The following is a 24,657-nucleotide window of genomic DNA, read 5'->3' as shown; positions in this document are numbered from 1 at the left end:
CTGAACCACACCCAGAGTGACCCCATTGCCCCAGAGGGGTTCCAATGGATCCCAGGGGGGTCCTGGTGTCCAGGAACAGAGAAGAAAAGGGCCAGGGATATTCCTGGGGAGGGGGGGAAATCCCACTATAGGAGGGAGAGAGGTTTCCTGGTGCACCATTGCTACCTCTCACTGCACATCAACTGCATGGACCCCCACCCCCCCCAATCCAGACCCTCAACCACACCCCATAAAAAAGGAACAGGCAACAGAACGTAGTAGCAAAAGAGTTTATTTTACAGGTTTAATAAAATAAATATTAAGTAAATTAAGAAAAAGGAATAAATAAATAAATTACAGTTGGGGGGGGGGGGGGAGGTCAGCCCTTGTCATACTCCCCCCCCCCCCCCATGCAGATTGCTCCCCATCATCGGAGCATTCCCATTCCACAGGTGGAGTCCTGGGGTTTCCCATCTGACAGGTGGTCCTGGAGGGGAGGAGCAGGAGGGGGGAATCCTCCACTGGTGGGCTCCTGGGGGGGGTCCCGGAGGCTCTCTCCTCCTTGTAGCCTTTCCCAAACACGCTCCCGGTGCGAGGGCTGCAGGATGGGCTGGAGAATGGGGCTGAGCAGAGCACAGCGGTGGGCGAAGCGCAGGCGATCACGGGCCAGGGTCTCCCAAGGACCCCGACGGGCATCGGGATCGGGGGGGGGCTGGAGTAGGAAAACCTGGACCTGAAGGCTGAACCGTACCTAGGGAAAGAGGGAAGGGAAAAGAAAACAAGGGAGGGGGTGATGACATCATCCTGTTGGCGTCATCGGTGATGCAAGAGTCACGGGACAGCCCCATGACTCCTTCCCCCACCCATTCCATGCAAGGCTCAGCTTCTCCGTGATGCTGGCCGGCTCTTCCCTTCGGATTTCCCACACTTCTGGGGGGGTTCCCACCTCACCCAACCCCCAAATCCCGACCCCAAACCCCCACCCACGTGGCACTCACTCTCTTAGTGCTGCGGGGTTGATCCTCATCTCTCACGGGTTCTTCGCTGTTCAGGGGTTCCACAATTTTGGGAGGGTCCCCATCCGCCGGGGGGGTCTCGGGGGTGTCCCCGTCCCACCCCTGCTCATCATCGTCGTCCTCGTCGGGCTCCGGACGGTAGAAAAGGGCGTGGAGGATGGGGGGCTGCAGGGGGTCCTCAGCCGCCATCGGAAGGGCACAGGGGGGTGGCATATTCTGAAGGGGAAAACAGTAAAATGAGGGGGGTATCCAACCTCCTATTAACTCAGGACCTCCCCGGCAGACCCCAACCCCCCCCCATCCCACCCCTCTGGCTACGGGACCCCCTATATTTTGGGGGATCCCCCAATTTTTTGGGGATCCCCCCAATTCTTTATACCCCTTTCAACGTCTGGGACCTTCCTGAGTCTAAAGACCCCCCCCCCCCCTCATCCTCCGGGACCCCCAGCCCTCACCTAAGGCTCGCACTGCTCGCTCCGCATCCATCTCCATTGTTGCTCTTTGTCCCATCGCTGCTGCGCAACTGAACGCTGAGCGCCGCCGCCTCTCCATATAAGGGCAGCGATGACGTCATTCAGGGAGGGAGGAATTCCCAGGGGCGGGGCGGGGCCTCACCCCGAAGGCGGCTTTCCATTGGTTATCGAGCAGCGTGAGGGGCGTGGCTACCCAATAAACCCACTCCTATTGGAGGGGAGGCGGTACTTCCGGAGGGGGGGGGGGCAGGGAGAAGGGCGCTATTTCCAGATTACGGCTTTCAGTTTGCGGCTTTCGGCTTGCGGCTTGCGGTTTCCGGTTTCCGGATTGCGACTTCCGGATTGTGGTTTCCGGTTGTTCATTGCGCGGGTTCCGGAAGTCGTTCAAGGGCACTTCCGGGCGGCTGAGGCGGCAGCAGCGGGGTGAAGGCGGGAAGCTGGCTGCGAGCTGCGGGTCTCAGCGCTCCGGTGGAGCCGTGAGGTACGCCTGTAGATCCTTAATTGAGCTCTGCCGTGCCCTGAAGGCTTTCCGTTCTGCCACAAAGGCCTTGGAGGCTGAGGTACGCCCATAATTGCGTTCTGCAGTGCCCTGGAGGCCTTCTGTTCTGCCATAAAGGCCTTCGAAGGCCCTCCCAAGGCGTTGGCACCGCGTTGGGCGCCCTAAGGAGGCCTCTGTGTGCTCCAGGCCGTCTCAATGCACCCTAATCAAATCCAGCACGCTCTGCAGAGCATACATAAAGCTGTCTGGTGTGCTCTTGAGGGCTCCTGAGGCTGCCCAGCACGCCCTGTTTGACACTGGAGCCCCACAGGCCCCCAAGAGCCCCCCACAGTGTGCTTTGGGGACCCCTGAGCTCTCTGGAGGTGTCTGTTTTCCCTCCCACACTCGAGAGTGACTGAATGCAGCCTCACAGTTCCCATGGGGCGCATCCCATGGCATCTTGTTCAGCCTGGAGAAAAGAAGGCTGTGGGGTGACCTCATCGCAGCCTTTCAGTACCTAAAAGGTGCCTACAAACAGGAGGGGAATCAAGTCTCTGAAAGGGTAGATAACAGCAGGGCAAGGGGAAATGGTTTTAAGTTGAGGGAGGGAAGATTCAGGTTGGATGTCGGGGGGAAATTCTTTACAGAGAGAGTGGTGAGGTGGTGGAACAGGCTGCCCAGAGAGGCTGTGGATGCCCTGTCCATCTCTGCAGGTGTTCAAGGGCAGATTGGATGGGGCCCTGGGCAGCCTGGGCTGGTATTAAATGTGGAGGTTGGTGGGCCTGCATGTGGCAGGGGAGTTGGAGATTCATCATCCTTGAGGTCCCTCCCAACCCTGGCCATTCTGTGATTTATGATTGCACTGCCTTCTTCGAGTTTCCTATGGGATCCTATGATCCCATAGACTTCTCCACGCTGGATTTGATCCAATATTCCCTAACCTACTTTTATTTTCCCCAAATGAGCTCCCAGAGGAACTTCTTGTTGGCTTTGCTGTATCAGGGCAGACGCAATTCCATTGGAGTTTTGCTTTCTCAGCTCCATCCCTGGAGACTTTGGATGATGTCTGTGCATTCTTGGTGGCGTCCCAACGTCGTTTGTGCCCAATCTGGGTGAAAATGGGGTGAAGTGCTCTGAGGAAGGGCAAAGCAGGGGGAAAGGTGACAGAGGACTTTGCAGAGAGAGGACGCTGACCCCAAGGAACAAGAAAACACGACCTCTGCTGTAGTTCTGAGTGCCCAGAAATGCAGACACAGCCTCTCTCCATTGCCCACTTTCAATGGAGTAAGGTGAGTATCAGGGCTCACTGTTCCCCTCCAGCCTGGAGATGAGCAACAGCAAAGCCCTGGTGGCTCCAATACAACGACTGTGGTCATGGCTGCTGTTGTGAATAAATGGCTTTGAGCTGTCAGGGGGCTGGTTTGTATTGGGGGTGTCACATGGCACCCCCATAAAACACCGTGGGAGGGAGAACACCCCCATAAACCACTCTATAGGTTGTTCCATAGCCAAAAAGAAAAAGAACCCTTAAACCACCCTCAAAAATAGCATGCATCAAGGCAGGTTGATTGCTTTATTCTGCTCACATTTTGCAGGGGGCTGAGGCAGGGAGATGGGGGTCTGTTATGGGACAGTGCCCCCCGGCCCTACAGCCCCCACCTGGCGCCGTGCCTCATCCATCATCTCGGCGATCAGCTCGCTCTCAGCCAGCGGCATCACGGGGCTCTCAGTCAGCCCTGAAGGGACAGGAGGTCAGCAGGACACTCCCTCATCGTTATGAGCCTCCCCACCTTGTTGTTTTGGGACTTTCCCATTATTTGTGACCCCCCTCCCCCATCATTTAGAGACCCCTCCATCTTTTAGCGATACCTCCCACCCCATTTGGACCTCCCGTGTTATTTGTAGGGACACCACGTTATTTTGGGGCCCCTGCCATTATTTTAGGGACCTCCCATCATTTAAGACCCCCCACCCCCCCATTATTTAGGACCCCCTGCTGTTAACCCCCCCATCCCCCATCACCACTCACCTTTCAGCAAGCACTCCCGCACGTGCTGGGCCTCATAACGCAGCCCTGTGCTGTTGGGGAAGTTCAGGGGTTCCACGGGGGGGGGCAAGGGGAAAACCTCTCTCTTGCCCTCCCAGATCAGCTCAGTGGGGCAGTTCAGGTGGCTGGGGATCTGCAGGAGAGGGAAACAGCAGTGTGACTGCCCCTCCCCTCCCCCAGCACCAGGTTCCCAATTCCACCCTTTATTCCTCTCCACTAAAGTGCTCCACCACGAAGCCCCCCATATTTTTATGATCACCCACCCCCAAATCCCCACACAATCCCATTCCTTAGGATCCCAAATGCCCACCTCGTGAAAACGGGCCCCAGTATCCCTCTCTTAAAAGGAGACCCCCAAACCCTCCCTCTCATGACAGTGCACCCCAATTTCTCTTCCACCTTAAAATCGGACCCCAATATCCTCTCTTTAGATGCTGACCCCCAAATCCCTCCTCCCCTATTGAAAGAGTATCCCAATATCCCACCCTTAAAAGTGACCCCAATATCCTCCCCACCTCATACCGTCAGACTCCAACCCCCCCCACCCCTCTCCACACCTCCATTACCCCTCCATTACTCCCCCATACCTCCACCCAGCCACGGGTTCCCCCCAGCACGGCCCCCCCTGGCATCTTTGCATCCATGGACACGGTCATTGCTGCCTGCTTCCCCCCTTCGTACTGCAGCGTCACCGTCACCGTCTCATCCACCCCTGTTGGACCCCGCATCCCCCCAGAATGACACCATTTGTGACAACGGGGCCCTCAAAGTGACCCCATCCAAATTCCCCGCATGGAGGTTTTAGGTCAACCTATCTGAGATCCCCCCCCCCCCCTCAAGGAAACCCTGGGACACCCACAGCCCCACATGGGGGCAAGTAGACCCCTTTAGAACCCCAAAACCTTATGGGAGCCCTGGATCCCCGTAGGAACACGAATTCCCCCTCTCACACCCCCATAGGACCTCCCCCTCCCCCCCCCCCAAGCTCCATAGGGAATCCATACACCTCTATGTAGTTGTGGCCCCCCCCCAACCACTATGGGGATCCCATATACCCCTATAAGACCCCCCAGATCCCATAATGTCCCCATACACCCTTATTGCAGCCCATAGGTCTCCCTGCCCACCCCACAAAAAAAACCAAACCCACCCATAGAAACCCCCCAGACCCCTCCAGGCCTCCCCAACAACCCCATGAGGACCCCGTTCACCCCAATGAGAGCCCCCCCAACCCCACAGGACCCTTCCCTTACCCGAGGGGTGCAGGCAGCCCTCTGCCCGTAGCCGTAGGGGTGGGCACCCCCTCCCCAACAAGGCACTGGCCATCTGCAGCGCGTAGCCCCCCAGGTCCAGGAGGGCCCCCCCAGCCAGGCTGGGTTCCCGCACCCGCTCCACGGACCTCAGGGGAAAAGCCAGAGCCCCCTGCAGCACCCGGCACTCCCCCAAAGCCCCCTCATCCACCAGTGCCTTCAGCCGCTTCCAGGCTGGGAAGAAGCGGGTCCAGAAGCCCTGGGAAGGAAGAATTGGGGTTCTAGGAGGGACTGGGAGTGCTGGGAGGGACTGGAAGCACTGGGAATGGGGTTATGGGGGACTGGGAGCAACTGAGAGGGACTGGGAGTGCTAAGAATGGGGTTATGGGGCACTGGGAGCACTGGGAGTGGAGTAATATGGGACTGGGAGCACTGGGAATGTTTTTTGGGGGATTGGAGTTATGAGTTAGGAGGGAGTGGGATCATTGGGAGGGATTGGGAGCATTAAGAATGGGGTTATGGGGCACAGGGAGCACTGGGAGTGGAGTTATATGAGACTGGAAGGGACTGGGAGCACAGTCCCTGGGAGCACTGGGAATGGGATTGTGGGGGACTGGGAGTGGGGTTATGAGCAGTTAGTGAGGTCTGGGATCTTTGGGAGGAACTGGGAATACTGGAAATGGGATTATGAGAGACTGGGTAGGGTTATGGGGAACTGGGAGAAGTGGGAATGGTGTTAGGGAGGACTGGGAGGACTAAGGGGGACTGGGAGAACTGGAAGGGACTAGGAGGGGGATTATGGGGTCTAGGAGCACTGGGAGGGAGTGGGATTATGAAGCACTGGAAATGGGACTATGGGCACTGGGAAGAACTAGGAATGAGTCCAGAAGCCCTGGGGAGAAGTATGGGCACTGGGAGGGACTGGGAGCACAGGAAATGGCATAATAAGGGACTGGGAGAGACTGGGAATGGGATGATGGGCACTGGGAGGGACTGGAAGTACTGGAAATGACACTATAAGGGATTAAGAGAGACTGGAAATGTATTCAGAAACCCTGGGGTGAGAGGTGTGGGCACTGGGAGGGGCTGGGAATGGGATTACGGGTGCTGGGAGGGACTGGGGGGTACTGGGAATGGCGTTATGGGGCACTGGGGTTACTGGGAACACAACTAATAGGGTTGTTGGCAGCACAGGGCTCACCTCCATCAGGAAGACGCCCGCCTCCCGTGCAGCTGCTGCCATCTCCTTGGCCTCACGGGCACTGATGCCCATTGGCTTCTCCACCAGCACAGCCTTGCGTGCCCGCAGGAAGAGGAGGGTGTCTGGCAGGTGCTGCGGGTTCACCGTGCCCACGTACACCACGTCTGGGGTAGGGGGGTGGGGAGACAGCAGTGGGGACAAGGAGAAACCCGTTAGGGAGAATGAGACCCCACTGGGGATGAGGAGAACTCACTGGGGACAGGGGACCCGTTGGGGGCAATGAGATAGCAGTGGGGAAAGAGACCTCATTTGGACAGGGGACAGTGCTGGGGGCAGTGAGATCCCAATGGGGATAATGAGATCCCAATGGGGACAAAGAGACACCAATGGGGACAATGTGGGGCCGAGGGGATGCCCGTGATGACAGTGAGTTACCACTGGGGACAGAAGGACCCACTGGAGACAGGGAGACCCCACTGGGGACAATGAGACCCTACTGGGGACAGGGACACAACAGTGGGGGCAGTGGGATACCAATGGGGACAGAGAGACCCTACTGGGGACAGAGAGACACCAGTGGGGGCAAAGGGACACCAGTGAAGACAGGGAGATCCCAGTGGAGACAGGGAGATACCAGTAGGGGGCGAAGGGACACCGGTGAGGACAATGGGAGCTACTGGGGATAGAGACCCTACTGGGGACAATGAGACCCTACTGGGGACAGTGAGACATCAGTAGAGGGTGAAGGGACACCAGTGAGGAGAGGGAGACCCCAGTGGGGATAATGAGACCCCAATGGGGACAATGAGACCCTGCTGGGGACAGTGAAACCCCACTGGGGGCAAGGGGACACCAGTGAGGAGAGGAAGACCCCAATGAGGACAGTGAGACCCTATTGGGGCAGGGAGACACCAGTGAGGACAGTGAGACCCCAGAGGGATCAATGAGACCCAACTGGGGACAGTGAGATACCAGTATGGGCAAGGGAACACCAGTAAGGAGAGGGAGACCCCAGTGGGGACAATAAGACCCTATTGGGGACAGTAAGACCCTACTGGGGACAATGAGACATCAGTAGAGGGTGAAGGGACACCAGTGAGGAGAGGGAGACCCTACTGGAGACAGTGAGACCCCAGTGGGGACAATGAGACCCCACTGGGGACAGTGAGACACCAGTATGGGCAAGGGGACACCAGTGAGGAGAGGGAGACCCCAGTGAGGACAGTGAGACCCTACTGGGGCAGGGAGACACCAGAGAGGACAATGTGAACCCAGTGGGATCAACGAGACCCTATTGGGGCAGGGAGACAGTGGTATGGGCAAGGGGACAGCAGTGAGGGGAGGGAAACCCCACTGGGGACAGTGAGACCCTATTGGGGACAGTGAGACACCAGTATGGGCAAGGGGATACCAGTGAGGAGAGGGAGACCCCAGTGGGGACAATAAGACCCTATTGGGGACAGTAAGACCCTACTGGGGACAATGAGACATCAGTAGAGGGTGAAGGGACACCAGTGAGGAGAGGGAGACCCTACTGGGGACAGTGGGACCCCGCTGGGGGCAAGGGGACACCTTGGGGGAGAGGATGATCTCAGTGGGGCAGTGAGGCACCAGTGGGGGCAAAGGGACACCAGTGGGGACAGTAAGATCCTACTGGGGACAATGTCACCCCACTGGGGACAGTGAAACCCTACTACTGGGAACAGAGAGACACCAGTAAGGTCAATGAGAACCACTGGGGACAGAGAGACCCCACTGGGGTCTAGGAACTCCAGTGGGGACAGGAGGACCCTCCTCACCCCACACACACCACATCTGGTGACAGTGGGGGACACGAGGGGACAGCACGATGTCCCCACAAATCCCAATGATTCCATGGGCGTCCCAGCCTCCTTATGGAGCATCCCACAGTCCCGTGAGGCGGTGACCCCTCTGTCCCCATAGGGTTTCCCCCCCCGCCCCCCCAACCCCACTCACCCACTTCGGGGTCTCTCGCCAGCTCCTCGTAGCTCCCATAGGCACGTGCCACCCTGTGCAGCTGTGCGTACTGCTGGGCACGGGACAACTCTCGTGCTGCTACAGCCACAGCCTGGGGGGCGGGGAGGGAAGAAGGGACAGGGGATGATGGAGGGGGTCCAATGGGGTGACCCCCCCCCCCTTCCCAAACCCAGGTTCCCCCCCTCTACCCACCAGGTGCTCCTCGGCGGGCAGCGTGCGTAGGGCCACCAGGAAGTCGTGGCTGATTTTGCCAGCTGAACAGATGCCCCAGCGGGTCGGGGGGGGACAGGTGGTACCTGAGGGCTCCTGGGGGGTCACAGTCTCCATGGTTTCTTGGGGGGAGGGGTGTTCCAGTGGTGGTATGCGGGGGTGTCTGTCTGGATCCTGGGGTGTTGCTCCAGATGGTGTCCAGTAGGATCCTAATGGTGTTCAATGGGATCCTGGTGGCTTTCAGCAGTTCTGGGGGGGGGGGGGGTCACGCAACACTCCCCTCTCACCCAGGACAGCCCTGTCGGTGCGGGAGGGGGGGGGTGGAGCAACACCTGATTGGGGCCCCCTGGGGTTGGGTGGTGGTGGAAACCCAATGGGTGCTGGAGGGGGGGGTGTCAGAGGGCGGGGAACCAAAGAGCTGTCCCAGGAGTGGGGGTTGTTTTGGAAAGATGTGGATGGAGCCTGTATGCTGATGAGGAGGAGGGGGCGTGGCCAACACTCTGCCCCTCCTCGTCGATAGGGGGAACCAAAGGGTTTGGGTTTCCCTCTCCCCCCCCCCTCCCCAAAGGAACAGGCAACAAAATGCGGTGAAAACTGTGGCTTTTACTGATGAGGTTAACAAATAAATACAATAAGTAGCAGTGGGGGCAGCTCAGCCCCTCTCTGACCCCACCCTATATCCCTGAGATGTGTGGGGGAGTTCCCCCTCAATGGGGGATTTCCTTTCAGTGGGGGGATTCCCCACCAATGGGGGATTCCCTTTCAATGAGGGGGTCCTAGGGAGTTCCCCATTATTTGGGGGAGGGTCCCAGCAGGGTCCTGATGGTGTCCTGGGTGATGATGGAAGCACAGAGGCATTCCCACGTTCAGATTCCAGGGGTTGCTCTCCAGGTCTGGCAATAACTCATGGAATGTCACATTTCTTCTCCCAGAAGCAAATGCTGCTCTCCTTCCTGTCTCACCTTTACCTGATTCCTTCTACATCAGTGGGCTGAATTTGATTGCCTAAACTGAATCATTAAATGCCACATGAGGTCCTCTCATGTATTCCTCTTTACCTGTGGGATGGTCACAAGGAGTTTTTCTCTGTACACATATCTGGGATTGCCCCAACCCAAGAGCAACTCTCTGAGGTTCACATGGATCCACTTTCTGAGCCTGTCCAGGTCCCTTTGGATGGCAACCCTTCCTTTTATTGTGTCACCTGCACCACTCAGCTTGTTGCCATCAGCAAACTGCTGTGGATGTACTCAATCTCATCATCTCTGTCACTGGTAAACATGCTCAGGAGTGCCAGACCCGAGATGGACCCCTGGGGAACACCACTTATTGCTGACCTCCACCTGGACACAGAGCCATTGACCACAGCCCTCTGGCGGCAACCATCCAACCAATTCCTTATCTGTCCCTCTCCAATTCAGAGGTGAGGATGTGCTGCAGAACCACATCGGAGGCCTTGCACAAGTTCAGGTAGATGACATCAGTTGCTTTCCCTTTGTCCACTGATGCTGTCACTCCATCATAGAAGGCCATTGGATTGGTCAGGCATGGCCTTCCCTGACTGGCTCGGATCACTCACTTTAATATCTCTTCATGTGCTTTAACATCTCTTCCAGGAGGATCTGTTCCATGATATCCCAGGCTCAGGGGTGCAGCTTATCGTCCTGTAGTTCCCCACGTCTTCCTTTCTCCCTTCCTTAAAACTGAGAGTGATGTTTCCCTTCTCCCAGTCACCAGAGACTTCATCTGACAGCCACAGCTTTTCAAATACGATGGAGAGTGGCTCAGCCCCCACATCACCCCGCTCCTGCAGAACCCTGGGATGTATATCATCCAGCCTCATGAGGCAGTCTCCAACTTGCTGTGTGCTTACAGTGGGGGGTGTTTCACTCCTATGACCCCTGCCCAGTATTTCAGGTACATGAGAGGTGTAGGAACCTGGTGAAGACCGAGGCAACGAGCTCACTGTCTACTTCAGCCTTCTCCGTGTCTGCTTTAGTCACTTCTCCCTTCTCACCTGTCAGAGGGGTACACTCTCCTTTGCCTGTCTCTGCTGACCAGTGTGCCTGTAGAATCCCTTCTTGTTGTTTTTCACATCCCTAGCTATTCTCAGTCTATCCACTTTTTAACACGGAGGGCAATTCCCCACCCCCCCTACCTGGCCTATCCCTTCTGAAAGGCTTGGAGCCCTCAATCATTGTATTCCAGTTGCGTGAGTCATCCCGACACGCTTCTGCGTTAGCAATTAGGTCATCATTTCCTAATTGCAGCAGGATTTCCACCTCCTCCTGCTTACTCTGCATTCTGTGTACATCACCAGGCAGGCACTTCCAACCCACGGCCAGTGTCTCAACCACTCATCTGTGCACAGATGACAGGCACTGTCTGAGCTGAAACCACAGCGTGGGGAGAGCACAGTGCAGCACCAAACCAAGTTAATGGCAAATGCATTTTGATGCATTGATTGAACACAGTCTGGCGTGGAAAAATATGCATCCGTGCTTTCTGTTTTGATACAGGAATTTGAGATTAGTCTTCAAAATTGAAAAAAAGATTTACATTTGCAACTGCATTTTCAGTTGATATAAATACATGACCTGCAAGTTTTCAGGTGGAACGTGCAATTGGATATTCAACTCAAATATTTGGTCATGTCTTTTTGCTAGAATTTTATCAGACCTCTGTTAACAGAGAGAAATGTCCCTCGCTTGCTGAATGTTACTGGAGACCCAGCAGTGGATGTGAGCACAGTGGTGCATTTTGCCAGTTCTGCTGGTGCAGGTTTTGGCAACCATGGCATACAGCCTCTTGTTCATTGCTGGTGGAAATGCATAGCTGAACGCGATGACTGATGAAAAATATTGTTTTGTAGCTGAGAATTTGCTCTGTCAAGCAGAGTTACTGTGCTCATTGTTGTAGTTTCCAAGGGAATAAATAGGAGGCATTACTTTTGGAGTGATCTATGGCCCATGACAATTCCTCTTCACTCAGTGTAGAAGGTTGGATGTTCTAGATCATAGAACTCAAAGCCCTGAGCTCAATACCATCCACACAGCTATTCATTCAACAGATCTGTTCTCCTCCTTCTGCCTGGATCCCAGTCCCAGTCAAAACCTTTATGAAGAAAAAAGGGAATGGAAACGCACAGCTTCTTCGTTTCTGTTTTATTTTTACTGAAACTTTGGTCATGTTGTGCTCCTGCAGAAACTGTCCTGTGGGACAGGGGAGTGTGGAGAGGCACAGCTTTACCATTGTCATTTTTTTTCTGTGCAGAATTTAAAATAAGTTAAGCTTCCTTGTGGTGATGGCAAAAGTAATATAAAGTGGAAAGAAGCTTTCTGCTAGTGGTGTTCCAGCACTGGTGGCACTGGATTGCTTCTCAGTACTGGGGTGCACCCCGAAGGATGAGATGAGTCTGAGAATGGAGTCAAATGGGGCAAGGGCACGGGGGAAAAATGCAGAACAACGCCCTGTCTGGCATCAAGAGGCTGTATTTAGAGGGAAACTATAAACAAGATGAAGAGCGACTGATTATATGGTCTGAGGAGACAACAGGGAACAGTTTTAAACTAAGAGGAGAGGTTAAGGTTGTATGTTAGGAGGAAATTCTTTACTCAGAGGGTGGTGAGGTGCTGGTACAGGCTGCCCAGAGAGGTTGTGGTATCCCATCCCTGGAGGTGCTCAAGGCTGGGTTGGATGAGACCCTGCCTATCTGTCCTAGTTCCTGTGATTGAAGCCATTTGTAGTTTGTGCGTTCCATTCAGCTCTTCTTTGTACCAGGATAGGTTCAGTTTTCTCACATTCCACACATTTAGCTTAAGTAAATGCAAATCTTTGGGATGAAAGGAGTGCACCTTTAGGAGCAATGACTAAAAACTCTCTGTGTTTGACTTATGGATTCAAATTAGTTAATTAAGCATGAAGACGGGGAAAACCAGTCTTAGCTGATCTGCTGACTATAGGACAAGTACTTCTCATTCTCAAAGCACCACTGAAATTTTATACTCAGTGGAAAATCCCATCCTTCTCATCCTTGAATTCTCTGTATCTACGTACACAGGTACATGAGAAGGAGCAATCAAGACCCCTGTTAACTCTGACTGTATTAATTGTTGTGGGGTGCTGTAAGAGACTGAGAAGCAAGAAGGCTAATGTCCCAAATGCTGCCTAGAAGAGTGAAATGAGATCACCGCGATGAGAAAACAAGGAGCAGTCAGAGGAGAGGCCTACTGAAGTTGAGGTAACATCTCTCCAGTGCATCTCATCTTTTAAAACTATGATGATCTGTTGAGTAACAGTGGGAGCTTAGTGGGGGAGAAAGAAATCTCCTGAAGTATGTCTGCATACACGGTTAACTTGCAGTTGTTTGGGCAGGGAGAGAGTGAGACCATCTACAGCCCCTCCAAACCACTGGTCTTGCACATGGGGAAAGTCATACCCCAATCATATTGGAGGAGGCAAGACGACCACCTGGACCCCAGACTCATTTACAACCAGTGACAGAACTCCTCCTTGGGTTGTGACAAAGGATTTCAGCAGATCGAGTGTCCCTGGTCTGTGCCCCTTCTATTTGTGGTCATGGTTGTCATCACCCACCTGGTGTTCTGCTCTTTATCAGCACCTACCTGGTGTGCTATTCTCAATGAGCACCCACCTGGTGTTCTAATCTTCGTGAGTTTTCCAGGTCAAGGAGTTGTAACGTTGAGGTTTATTGTGTACACCTAAACAAGACATATGCCAGTGCAGCAGTGGAGCCTATTTGTCACACAGCCCCCATCCTACCCTCTCCTCTAACAGAATGTAGCTAAAGATCGGGAAAACCCTGCCTGCTATTTCTTTGCCTTTTGTATGAATTCCTGTACCAAGGGAGTGCTTAAATATACTGCATGTTCTGGAGAGCCAAGTGGGGATGGGCCCAAATCTTGCACAGTTGATGAAACTGAGGAATGAGCAAATTGTCAAGGCTGGAGCCTCCACCCACATACCCACCAACACTTTTTGAGCCTCTGCAGCTCCTGTTAGCATCTAGGAGCTCCACTGAAACTCAGGTTTGGCCCGTGAATCTATGCTGTAATACAGGTTTATTGGTCTCAGTCACCACTACAGTCATTCCTGTGCTTGGCCATGGGTCCCACTGATCCTCACAATGTGAGAAACAGGGAGGAAAGCTCACTGTCACTCCACTCTCCTGTAGGAGTTCATAAACATGAATCAGATGTGAAAAAAAGGACGGCAGTACCCTCCAAATTCCTGGCATGCAGTGAAGAGATACGTGTTACACTCGAGTGAAAAAGAAACCGACCAACACAATTTTATTGAGTTTCAGACTCTGAACCAAGAGAACCAAGGCTGCATGCTGCTGGTTAATGCTTATTCCCCGGTTATTTTCTTATGAACAATAACTCAAACATGATTTTTCTTTTTTTTTTTCCCCTCCAAGAAAGCAGCTTACTGTCCCTTCCATGTGAACACGGGGCATCTCAGTGTGTGTGGCCACATTCTGATGGTGACATGGACACTGGGACTTGATTTATGCTTAGAAAGTTTTGTGTCTGTTAGGCAGGAGCTAATTGCTTGCAGCTGGGAACCTGCTGAACCAGTGCAATGTTCAGGATGGAGCAGCTCACATTCCTTCTGCTCCGTGAGACCTGGAGATGTTTCTTCCGTCTTTGCTTTCTTCCTCCTTGCTTTATGCAAAAGCAAAACTGGATCATCTAGGGAACAGTATTACAACTACCAGATTCGGGTGCAAGTCTAACAAATCTAGGACCAGAATTTAGAGACAGGTTGTTTATTTGGTGTTTATTTATTGTCAATATCTGCCCACCTCTTCGTAACGAGGAGTTAATTTGTGGAGCCCTTTTAATTGACGTGCATAGAAGTAGTGATGGTGGAGGCACTTTTTAAATGCTGAACACAACGACCAGTTGATTGTTGTGTCCCATTATCTGTAACCACACCGTCTACAATCTCCTTTATTTTTTTCCCAATTTCTTTTAAGCCTGAAACACCTCAGAACATACTAGGAACATTCTTGATACGGGGTTTCACTTTCTGTTCGTGTAATTTCCTTTTGTATCTCTTCAACATATTGCCACGTTTGTTCCTCTAATTTGTTCTCCAGCTCATCTTTCTTGTGTTATTCTTCATTTATATTGCAGTTATTAGGAACAAACGCAGTTCATGTCATAGGCAATTATGGTGAATGTAAGAAGGAAGAGTCCCATAAGATGGATGAGAAAACACTACAACTAATGGTTTTACTGGATTTTATATTCCTCAAAATGTTTGACATTTGAGCGAGAGGAGTACTTTGCTCTCTTAAAAGCCCAGCACTATTCAGCCACCTGTCCTTATAAATACATTCCTTTCTCCTGCCACAGTGACAGCTAGTAGTAATAGGTGCAGTCAGTGAGACACCAAATGACAGGTGATAAGGAATATCAGTTTCTCCCTCTCAAAAAAATGCTTTTTGTTTTACTTATTTTCATAATATTTGCATTAAGATCCAGGTGCAGAATACATGCATAAATTTAGTGACTCAGCAATGTGCAAGATATTTGAAGTTCAGATTTTTGGCTTAGAAAGGACATGCTAGCTAGAATCTCATAGCAATGTACATTAATTAAAGCCAGAAATAGTTAAAAAATGAGAGCTGGTCATGCAAAGTAGGTAACAACACAGGAATTCTTTAACCATGACTCTTGTGGATGTTTAAATTAAGACTGATGTTTCTTCTAGTAGAACCAGAAGTCAGCAACTGATTAAACAGCAGAACAAAAGTGAAATTGAAAGCAAAGCCAGCAGTGGGCTGCACACACCCTAGGGTCTGATTCTGTAGACTTTGCAGGCTGTGTTTTTGGTTCTCAAGGGCTCTGCATGGTCTTTGGGTTTCCTTATCTCTTGGACAATCTCATGGCAGTTGCAGGATTTCTATGTGGATCTTAAATGCCTCAAAATGACATTGAAATTTGTTCACACAGGGGTGTAGAAATCTTAAATATTCACAGCTGTCTGCATCAGGTCTTATCAGACTTAAACGCTCCTGCATCTAATGGGGACAAAGGAGTACCTCTGTGGTAAACAGGTATTTATTCAGTTAAGTGTCTGTATTACCTGGATGGACCTTGGAAAGATGGAATATTTCCAGCATGTGAGGCACAAGGGCAAAAGACAAAGGACACAAATGGAAAGAAGTGAGCATATGGTCAAAAAAATCCTTACTACTGACTGTGAAATAAATCACTTCTTATTTCTGAATACAAACCCAACCAGTGAATCATTGCTCAGAGGTCATTCAAGAAGGGATACAAAACCATGAAAGGTGCCCTGAGGTCCCTGCAAATTGGGGCAGGTGTGACATTTATCCCCTGCTCCTGCCCCCTGGCAAAACAATTAAGATAAAACAACAAGAACTCGTATATCCATCCATGTCACGGGCTGTTCTTGGGCAGCATCATCTCCAGCAGCATCTTCTTCCAAGGGCTGAGCAAGTGACTCGTGTATTTTTATGCTAAGTCTGAGTCTATGTTGTGATTATGTATTCTGCTGATTGATCAAAATTTGACCCACACTGCAGAATCCATCCAGGTGGCTGAAGAGCCTCAGCATCAGAGAATTCTAGACACTGTGTGAAACTGTAAGGCTCTTAGATAATGTAGGCAAGTCTAGTAAAGAAGATCTCAAAAGACACATTAACACTTGTAACCATTAACATTCCTTACCTCTGGACTCAGATTGATAAAGAGATTAATAATTCATCTTGCCTTGAGATAAAGCACATCAAATATGGCAGCACTTCAGAGAGTGCTCTAAAGACTCGGTGCAAGATAATCACCAGATAGGAGCTCTCTGCATTAGCAGAAGGTACAAAACATCAAGAGCATTTTTAATAATTGACTCCCAAACTGCTTATGAGTTTCATTGCAGGTGTCTGGACCACAGTTTGGCCATGACACAATCCAAACCTTTGCCTTTGCTGTCTGTTCATCCGTGCCATGCAATAACTGCCCTGAGCTAGTGGACTCAGTGCAGTGGAATTCTGCCTGAAGATTGAGGGCACACTCAATGCTGCTACCAGGCACCTTACAGCACCTTTCATCACAAACCAGCTGGAAGATGGACAAACATGAGGGGAATCCTGCCCCACAGATCTCAAGCCCTTCCCAAGCTGAGTGGAAACACTCATCCTGTCTTCATCGTCCAGCCCAGAGCAAAGCAACTGCGGTCATGCCGTGCAAAGAGGTGATGTTTGCAGCTCATCAGCCCTCTGCACTCACACACCTCGATGCTTTTGGTCCCTCAGACTGGAGATGTGCAGCTGCTGCTCTTTCAAATGCTGCTTCAAGCCCAGCTCCACACAAGCAAAGCATCGTCTTTCTGAAGGAGCGGTCGGGTGAATCTTGTGTGGGAGGAAAGTTCTCATTTCTAAACAGACGAGGCGTTACTGTGTGCACGAAGCTGTAGTCTGGCCAGACCAAAGAGCGCTAAGAAAAGAGATGCAAAAATAGCACAGGCTGATTTTGAGCACTCAGGCTGTTCATAGCTCACCACAGAGTGAGTTCTCAACACATGGTAATGTTTTGTGGGTCTCCAGATCTCCACAGGCTGATGCAGGGCCAGAGCTCCCAGTGGCTGAGTTCCTCCATTCTCAATGCAGACAGCAGAACTGCAGCCATGGTCCTGCTCTGCCCCTTGACTTCACTCTCAGCCCTACATCCAAGCAGGGACACGTTCCCAATTGTGAGCCCAGAGAAAATGTTTTGTGGGACAGAGGAGTGGGGAGAGGCACTGGTTGACTTTTACTGCAAGGAATGTAACTGCAATGACATTTCCTTGTGGTGACAACAGCAGTGACAGTGAGTGCAAAGAAGTTTTCTGCTGTTGGAGTTCTGCAGGTGATGGAGAGTGTGTAGTAGCACTCAAGGCATTTTGTTGCTTCCAGGCTTTACACTGCTGGGATGCTCCCTGGAGTGTGAGATTGGGCTGAGAATGCAGTCTGAAAAGTAAAGGAGCAGTGGGTACATGTGGAAAGCACATTAGAGATGCCCTGCCTGGCACAGAGAGATTGAATTTAAAGGGACCTTGTAAAAAAGATGGACAGTGATTGATTACAGAGTTTGACAGTTACAGAGTTTGACAGTGACAGGACAAAGAGAAAGGTTTTAAAATAGAAGCAGGGAGTTTAAAGTCAGATGCTAGGAAGAAATTCTTGATTCATTGGGTGTTGAGGCACTGGCACAGGCTACCCAGAGAAGCAGTGCATGCACCATCCCAGGAGGTGCTCAAGGATGGGTTGGATGGGGCCGTAGGATTCCATGATTCTATGGTATAGATAACTGTATTATCTTTAAGGTCCCTTCCAAATCAAACCGTTTTCTTTTATGACTCTGTGGTAGACTGGGGATGGTCAGGAGGTTGGGAAAAGACAAAGCAAGGAACAGAGCTGACCCAAAGAGACCAAAGGGACACTGGATGCAGAATGAGGCCATGATCTGCAAGGAGATGTGGAAAAAAAGAGGGAGAAGGGAGAAGTTTCCTCCCTTCAGGAAACAGGAAACGCGGACCATGCTGCGGTCTCTACACGTCCTGAAATAAAAGCGGTGTCTCTGCTGACGCAACAGATGCATCATGGGCTGCATCGCAGCCTCTCACTGTGAATAACTCTCCATCAGCTGCAGAAGCACCACAGGACGGGTCCAAGGCTCACAACACAAACCTGTGACCATCTGCACCTAGCTCACTGCAAAGCAGGCTCTAGGAGAAGAGATCGCCAAAAGATGTGGGTGCAGGCAGGATGGGCCATGCCGTGTCCTCGTGTCCCTGCCCTCCTGCTGCTGGTGGTGCTTGGTGAGTTGGGGATGCTGTGGGGAGCAGGGAATCCTGTCTGGAGCAGGAAAACCACCAGTAAAAATCTTGGGATGGTGCTGTGTGTGATGAGTAGGAACATGGGTAGGCATGTACGAAAAAAATTGAGAATTAGGAAGGCTGTCTGAATTTGAATTTGAGGAGACTGCATCTGGAACTGGAAACACATCTGAACCGGCCTTGGGTATGCTGAGAAGGAGATGGAGGAGATGCAGTATGCAAAAACACAGATGAGATTATTCCTACTCCACAATGGGGACATGGGCAGGAACATGTGTGTGAGCAGGAAATTGTCACTCTAAACAAAACCCTCTCCGTCCCATGGTGCAGGTACTGGTGTGTGCAAGCAAGACATCTGCAGCTCCAGGGCTGGTGGTGAGTGTGAGAATGGGTCCCGAAAATGAAGACATCGTGGGGGAGGAGATGGGAAGAGAGAAAGGAATCTTTCCCAATGAATTCCCAGTGTCCAGCAAAGGAGTGCTGTTTGTCTGTGCCTTGGGATACAAGGTGTTTTTCAACTACTGATGCTGGTGGAATCCCTGTGCCATCTCTCCAGGTACTCTCCAGGCTCCAGTCCTGTTCCTTAACAGTTCAAGAGCTCAGGAAGGGGACGTTGTCCTGGCTCAATGTGTTCTCCAGAAACAGTTTCCTGCTACCCGAATTGTCTTCTGCAAGGATGGGTTGAAGGTGCGCAGCATGAAAGCCAAACAGAACACGGTCATCTACTCCATGCTGCTGAGCATCACTGAGGGAAGCAGCGGGACATACAAGTGTTTGTACGAGCAGAGGAATGAGAAAAACTGGCTGAGGAGCTCTGTCCTCAGTGCCCCCCGGGACCTGCATGTCACAGGTGGGACATGACACCAGGGTGGTGGGGATGCAGGGTACGGTGGAAGTGAACATCACATGGATGTCCCATGTGCAGCAAGAGATGCTATAGAGAAAGGAGTGCTCTGTAAGGGTCACCCAGTCTCCATCCCGTGCTACAGAAGTGGGGGTCTGCAGTGCCCAGGAAGAGAAAGAAAAGATAGGGGGTGGCCATGGAGCCTTTAAAGCCTGGGTAAGGATGCTTCAAGGATTATTGCAATATCTTCATGAGTGTATGGAAGGGAAATTGGAGTGATTTCCAGGAGTGAGATTGTTCCTTACTGTGTGAGTTCCTACTCAGGAAGAAGATGATGCTGTGGCCACAGTGTGGGCATGGACATATGTCAGTGTGCTTTGGGATCGGGGAGTCTCCAGCTGCAACAAAGCCACCAAAAAGAGCCTTGAGATGGTGTCAGGAGGGGAAATGCACGGCGCAGTCTTGCAAGTGGGATGGTGTCATCCCGTCTAGACAGAAACATGCTAGTTCTTTCTTATCCCTGAGGTCTAGGAAAGAAGAGAGTCATGCTGCAGTATCATACAGTGCACAGCTGCGTCTCTGCCACGCATGTCTTAGTCCACCAGTTTCAGTAATCGATGGCCATGTAGGAGAGAACCCACGTCATTCCACGTGTCTCAGGGGCAGAGCTGGCTCAGTGGACTCCTGCCCATGGCTGCCAGCCGTGCCCCGTACCAGTGCACTCAGGAGCCGTGTTCATGCAGAGGTGAGAGTTCAGGGGATACTCAGCCCATCCATTTGTCTCAACAGGCAATGTGTCCAGCTCCGTGGAAGGTACAGCAACTGCTGGTGAGGCTTTCCCCTCTATTCCTGCTGTCCCCATCCATTCCAATCTTCCCCTTCACTCTCCTTTGTCCCCATCCTGTCATTACATCCCCAGCACACCCCAACGTCCACATCACCCCCCTTGGACTCCTCCACACTCCATCAACCCCAAGCTCTCTGTCCCCATCCCTGCACTCTGTCCCCAGACCCCAACAACCAGCAGGCCTCCACAGTCACTGCAGTGGTATTGGTGACTGTCACCCTCCTCCTTTCTGCAGCGACCTTCTGGACCATCAAGAAAGGTGAGGGCTTGTGGGAAGCGAGAGGGATCCATGAGGTTGTCACAGCTCTGATGTGGGACACTTCTTCTTGCAGGTGCCTGCAGGGAGAGATGCCGAAGGTGAGCAGGAATGGTCTGGTCAGGACTGGGGGATTTAGGTACAGCTGAGACTCTGTGCAGGGCAGCATGGTCTGTGGGTTCCCCAAGATAGGATAAGGGATTTTCATGGAGTTTTCATGGGGAAGAGAGTGTTTCCTCATGGGAATATTTCCAACAGAACCTGGGCACCTTGTGGACGAGAGATTGCCATGGGGTTGGATCGAACGCAGTGCCCAATGCAAGGAGGCATCATTCAGTGAATATCAGTTCTGGCCCCTCCCCAGCAAACACACACCCCAAATCCATTTCCCTGTCCTCCCCAGGCAGCAGCATGTTCCCAGCCAGCAGATGGAAAACACCGACTACGGAGAAATCCAGTGTGAGTGCTGGGCACCCCTTTTCCATGGGCATCCCCTTCCCATGAACTCTCATTTGCCATCCCACCGGTTCCTTTCCTGATGGGGCATACAAAACTATTCATCAAGGGACAATTTCTCCATGCTGCTTTCGTCCCGGTGCTTGTGGTGACAAATCCCATGTGCATGGTGGATCTCTCACTTCAGACTCTGCTGTTCTCCCTTCTTCATTTCTCCTCCCTGTGGTGTTTGTTTCAAGTCCAGCCCAAAGCTCAGCCCTGCACTGGAGGATGTGGCTGCGTACACAGACAGTGGTGCGGAAATATCTCAGAGATGGCTGTGCAAGTGCAGGCAGCAGCAAAGGGAGGATGCTGTGGTTGGGGACAGGGGATGTAACCCCACCACACATGCGCCTTGCTCTGTTTGCAGCTCAAATTTTGCTGCAGAGCAGCAGGCTGAGATGTGCCATGTAAAGAGAGAAAATGCCTCCAACAACAGGAAAATGCCCCAAAGCCCATCATCTCTGCTCCTCCATATCTTCCTGCACAGACAGGAAGAATGGGGTTGGGTAGTCAGATCAGAACCCAGGATCTGCTGCCCAAACAAGTGGTGGTTCTCCCCCCTTCCCATATTGCCCCCCTTCCCATATTCCCATTGGTACTGAGCATTCATGGTGTGTTTTTTTTCCCGCACAGATGCCAGCATTGTCCACTTTCAAAGAGACAAGGTGAGTTGGGGCCCTTCCCACTGGAATTGAAGTGATATGTTCCCCAGACATGTGATGTTATTGTTTGTACACCTTCTCATGCATCTCCTTGTCTTACGTTCTCTTTGCTTGCAGAAAAATGGGAAATCATGAGATACATTTTCTAGCCACAGATCACACTCTCCTCTCTGACTTCTGCAAACACCTCCCCTTGATGTGCAGAACTGCAGCCCCTTGTTGCTGCTGCCAAAATTGCGTGGTTCCTTCTCAGAAGCTCCAGAAGTGGTTCTATTTAAGGAGCTGGAAGAACATTTCTGAATATTTTAAAGAAAGCGGAAGGAGAAAATCTCGCCAACAATTCTGAAGAGGAAAGAGGCAATCTAGCAAGCAAGTGCTGCCCCACATCTGCTCTTATTTTTGCAAACTGTCTCCTGCCTGCTTCTCCAGTGTGCATGGCTCCTTCTGGTGCACCTGAAGTCTCCTCGTGCAGGGCTTGCAGGCTGTAGCTGCAATCAGTGGGCTTTCCTTTCCCCTCCAGCCCCCTGTGAAGCAGATGACCAACAGCAGAGCTCTACAGGCTGCAGTGTGGCAAGGGCACCGGGCCTGTGTTGCAGCCACTGTGTTTCCTTGCAGAGGGCTGCTGGGGTGTAATGTGGGGCTCTTTGTGTTTATGGGGTTTCCTCTCATGTTACGTCTAGCAAAATAAGATTTATGACTTGCTTATGTACATAACGCCTACAATATCAATAAAATATCAGAGAGACACCAAATTGGAACAGAAAGATATGTCATGCAAATACACAAACTGCACTTCGTTACATCATCAATCTCACCACGGTTTTGAATCAAAGAAATCATCAGGTGATGAGCTGTGGTTATGCATTTCTGCTGTGGCTTCAGGTGGAAGAAGCTCTGAAGATGCCAGGCTGGCTGTGTTTTGGTACCCACCGTGAGCCTCAAGCACAAGGATTCTGTCACAGCTCCTGTGCACAGAATGTCACTCTCAGGGTGCATTCAGAGAGAAGTACATCGGATTCAACTGGGAAAACTAAGGAAATCTTCTGTGCCTCTGTGTCACAGACTGGCTTTGTTCTGTCACCACGTCATTGTCTGATTAAACAGCGGAACAGAAGTGAAAATGAAAGCAAACCCAGCAGTGGGCTGCACACCTCCCAGGGGTCCCATTCTTTGGGAACACTTTGAAAGCTGTGTGTTTGTTTGTAAAAGGCCCCATATAGTTTTCAGGTTTCCTCATCTCTTGGACAATCTCATGGCAGTTGCACGATTTCTATGCAGATCTCCAATTCCTCAAAATGACATTGAAATTTGTCCACACATGGCCAGAGAAGCCCTGTATATTCACAGATGTGTGCATCAGGGCTTATCACACTCAAGCCCTCCTGTGTCTAATGAGGAAAAATAAGTAACCTCTGTGACCTGAGCTGAGGTAGGTGAGTGAAGAAGCTATATTGCACGAATGTATCTCGGATAGATGGAATGTTTCCACTGCGTGATGCATAAGTTGAAAAGCCAATGTACACAAAGGTAAAGAAGTAGGCAGATGTTTAAAAAAATCTTTGCTACTGTCTGTGAAATAAATTGCTTCTTGTTTCCTAATGCATACCCAACCACTGGATCATTGCTCAGAGATCATACAAGAAGGTATTGGAGACAAAACCATGAAAGGTGCCCGGAGGTCCCACGATTTGGGGCAGGTGTGACTCTGATATATATGTATATGATACTCCTGCCCCCTGGCAGGACAGTTATTATAACCAACCATCTCCATCCCATGTCACCGTGCTGTTCACGGGCACCATCATCTCCAGCAGCATCTTTGCACTGAGCAAGTGACTCACATCCGTTTATGTAAAGTCTGTGTTGCAATTTTATGTTCTACTGATTGATCAAAAATTGACACAAGCTGCAGAGTCCATCCAGGAGACTGAAAAGACTCAGAAACCGAGAATTCTAGGCACTGTGTGAAACTGTATGTCTTGCAGGTTAGGTAGGCAGGTTCACTAAATAAGAGTACTAAGAAAGAGGGATACAAAAATAGCACAGGCTGATTCTGAGCGTGCAGGAGGTTCGTCGCTCACCACAGAGTGAGTTCTCAGCACATGGCAACGTTCTGTGGGTCTACAGATTGTGTCTGGCCCTCTGTTGATCATCTCCACGGGCTGATGCAGGGCCAGAGCTCCCAGTGGCTGAGTTTCCAACAGAGGTGTGGGGAGAGGCACAGATTCATTTTCCTGCACAGACTGCAAATGAAGGGATAACTGCTTGTAGTGACAGCAACTGTAATACTGAGTGCAAACAATCATTCAGCTGGTGAAGCTCTGAAGATGTTGAGGAGAGTGTAGCAGCACTGAAGGCATTGGGTTTCTCCTGGGCTTCTCACTACTGAGATACTGCCTAAAGAGTAAGTTGGGGCTGAGAATGGAGTCAAAGGAGCAAGGGCACAGAGGCAAGATGGGGAAAGTACAAAAGAGAAATCCCGCCTGACATGGGGAGGCTGTATTTAAAGGGAGCTTGTAAACAGATGAACAGCAACTGATTGCACAACTTGATAGTGATAGGATAAAGAGAAAGGTTTCCACTAAAGGCAGAGTGATTAAGGTTAGTTATCAGGAGGATATTAGTGATTCAGAGGTTGTTGAGGCACTGGCACAGGCTGCCCAGAGAAGCAGTGCATGCCTCATCTCTGGAGGTGCTCAAGGATGGGTTGGATGGGGCCATAGGATTCTGTGGTTAACTGTATTATCTTTAAGTCCCTTCCAAATCAAACCATTCTCTTTTATGACTCTGTGATAGACTGGAGATGGTCAGGAGGTTGGAAGAAGACAGAGCAAGGAGGTGAGCTGACCCAAAGAGACTCTGGATGCAAAATGAGGCCATGATCTGCAAGAAGATGTGGAAAAAAGAGGGAGAAGGAGAAGTTTTCTCCCTTCAAGAAACAGGAAACGCAGACCATGTTGAGGTGTCTGACGTCCCAAATAAAATCTGAGGCTCTACAGAAACAACAGATGCATCATGGGCTGCATCACAG

At 51.3% G+C, this 24,657-nt stretch overlaps 3 protein-coding genes across 26 annotated transcripts; 1 reads left to right on the top strand and 2 right to left on the bottom strand.

Moving 5' to 3' along the window:
• Window positions 1-338: 338 nt before the first annotated feature.
• Window positions 339-1,584, bottom strand: PPP1R15A (protein phosphatase 1 regulatory subunit 15A). Its single transcript, XM_090127489.1, has 3 exons — window positions 1,451-1,584; window positions 978-1,211; window positions 339-730 (listed from the first exon to the last, which is right to left on the bottom strand). Exons 2-3 carry the CDS (start codon window positions 1,206-1,208, stop codon window positions 407-409), a joined length of 555 nt encoding a protein of 184 aa, XP_089983615.1. The 5' UTR covers window positions 1,209-1,211; window positions 1,451-1,584; the 3' UTR covers window positions 339-406.
• A 214-nt stretch (window positions 1,585-1,798) lies between these two features.
• On the top strand, window positions 1,799-24,570 carry LOC116240045 (uncharacterized). 24 transcript variants are annotated; one of them, XM_090127473.1, is made up of 11 exons: window positions 6,460-6,573; window positions 9,585-10,122; window positions 12,713-18,501; window positions 18,850-18,894; window positions 19,076-19,369; window positions 20,153-20,176; window positions 20,374-20,469; window positions 20,543-20,567; window positions 20,870-20,925; window positions 21,598-21,629; window positions 21,744-21,882. In XM_090127473.1, the coding sequence occupies exons 3-11, from the start codon at window positions 18,432-18,434 to the stop codon at window positions 21,759-21,761; spliced, it is 660 nt and encodes a 219-aa protein (XP_089983599.1). In that variant the 5' UTR covers window positions 6,460-6,573; window positions 9,585-10,122; window positions 12,713-18,431; the 3' UTR covers window positions 21,762-21,882. The 24 variants fall into 24 exon arrangements, 21 of the variants coding, with proteins under 21 accessions (XP_089983590.1, XP_089983589.1, XP_089983587.1 ...); XM_090127477.1 differs by having other exon boundaries at window positions 20,153-20,191; window positions 20,446-20,469; XM_090127471.1 differs by having other exon boundaries at window positions 20,153-20,191.
• Window positions 3,546-9,144, bottom strand: DHDH (dihydrodiol dehydrogenase). The gene is made up of 7 exons (XM_031610332.2): window positions 8,635-9,144; window positions 8,422-8,533; window positions 6,445-6,608; window positions 5,247-5,502; window positions 4,581-4,705; window positions 3,976-4,126; window positions 3,546-3,682 (listed from the first exon to the last, which is right to left on the bottom strand). The coding sequence occupies exons 1-7, from the start codon at window positions 8,767-8,769 to the stop codon at window positions 3,570-3,572; spliced, it is 1,056 nt and encodes a 351-aa protein (XP_031466192.2). The 5' UTR covers window positions 8,770-9,144; the 3' UTR covers window positions 3,546-3,569.
• Window positions 24,571-24,657: the final 87 nt, after the last annotated feature.

The sequence above is a fragment of the Phasianus colchicus genome, chromosome 31 (genome assembly GCF_987193195.1).
Source record: "Phasianus colchicus chromosome 31, bPhaCol1.hap1.1, whole genome shotgun sequence".
In the NCBI taxonomy this organism is placed as follows: domain Eukaryota; kingdom Metazoa; phylum Chordata; class Aves; order Galliformes; family Phasianidae; genus Phasianus; species Phasianus colchicus.
This window is presented reverse-complemented; position numbering and strand designations above follow the sequence as displayed.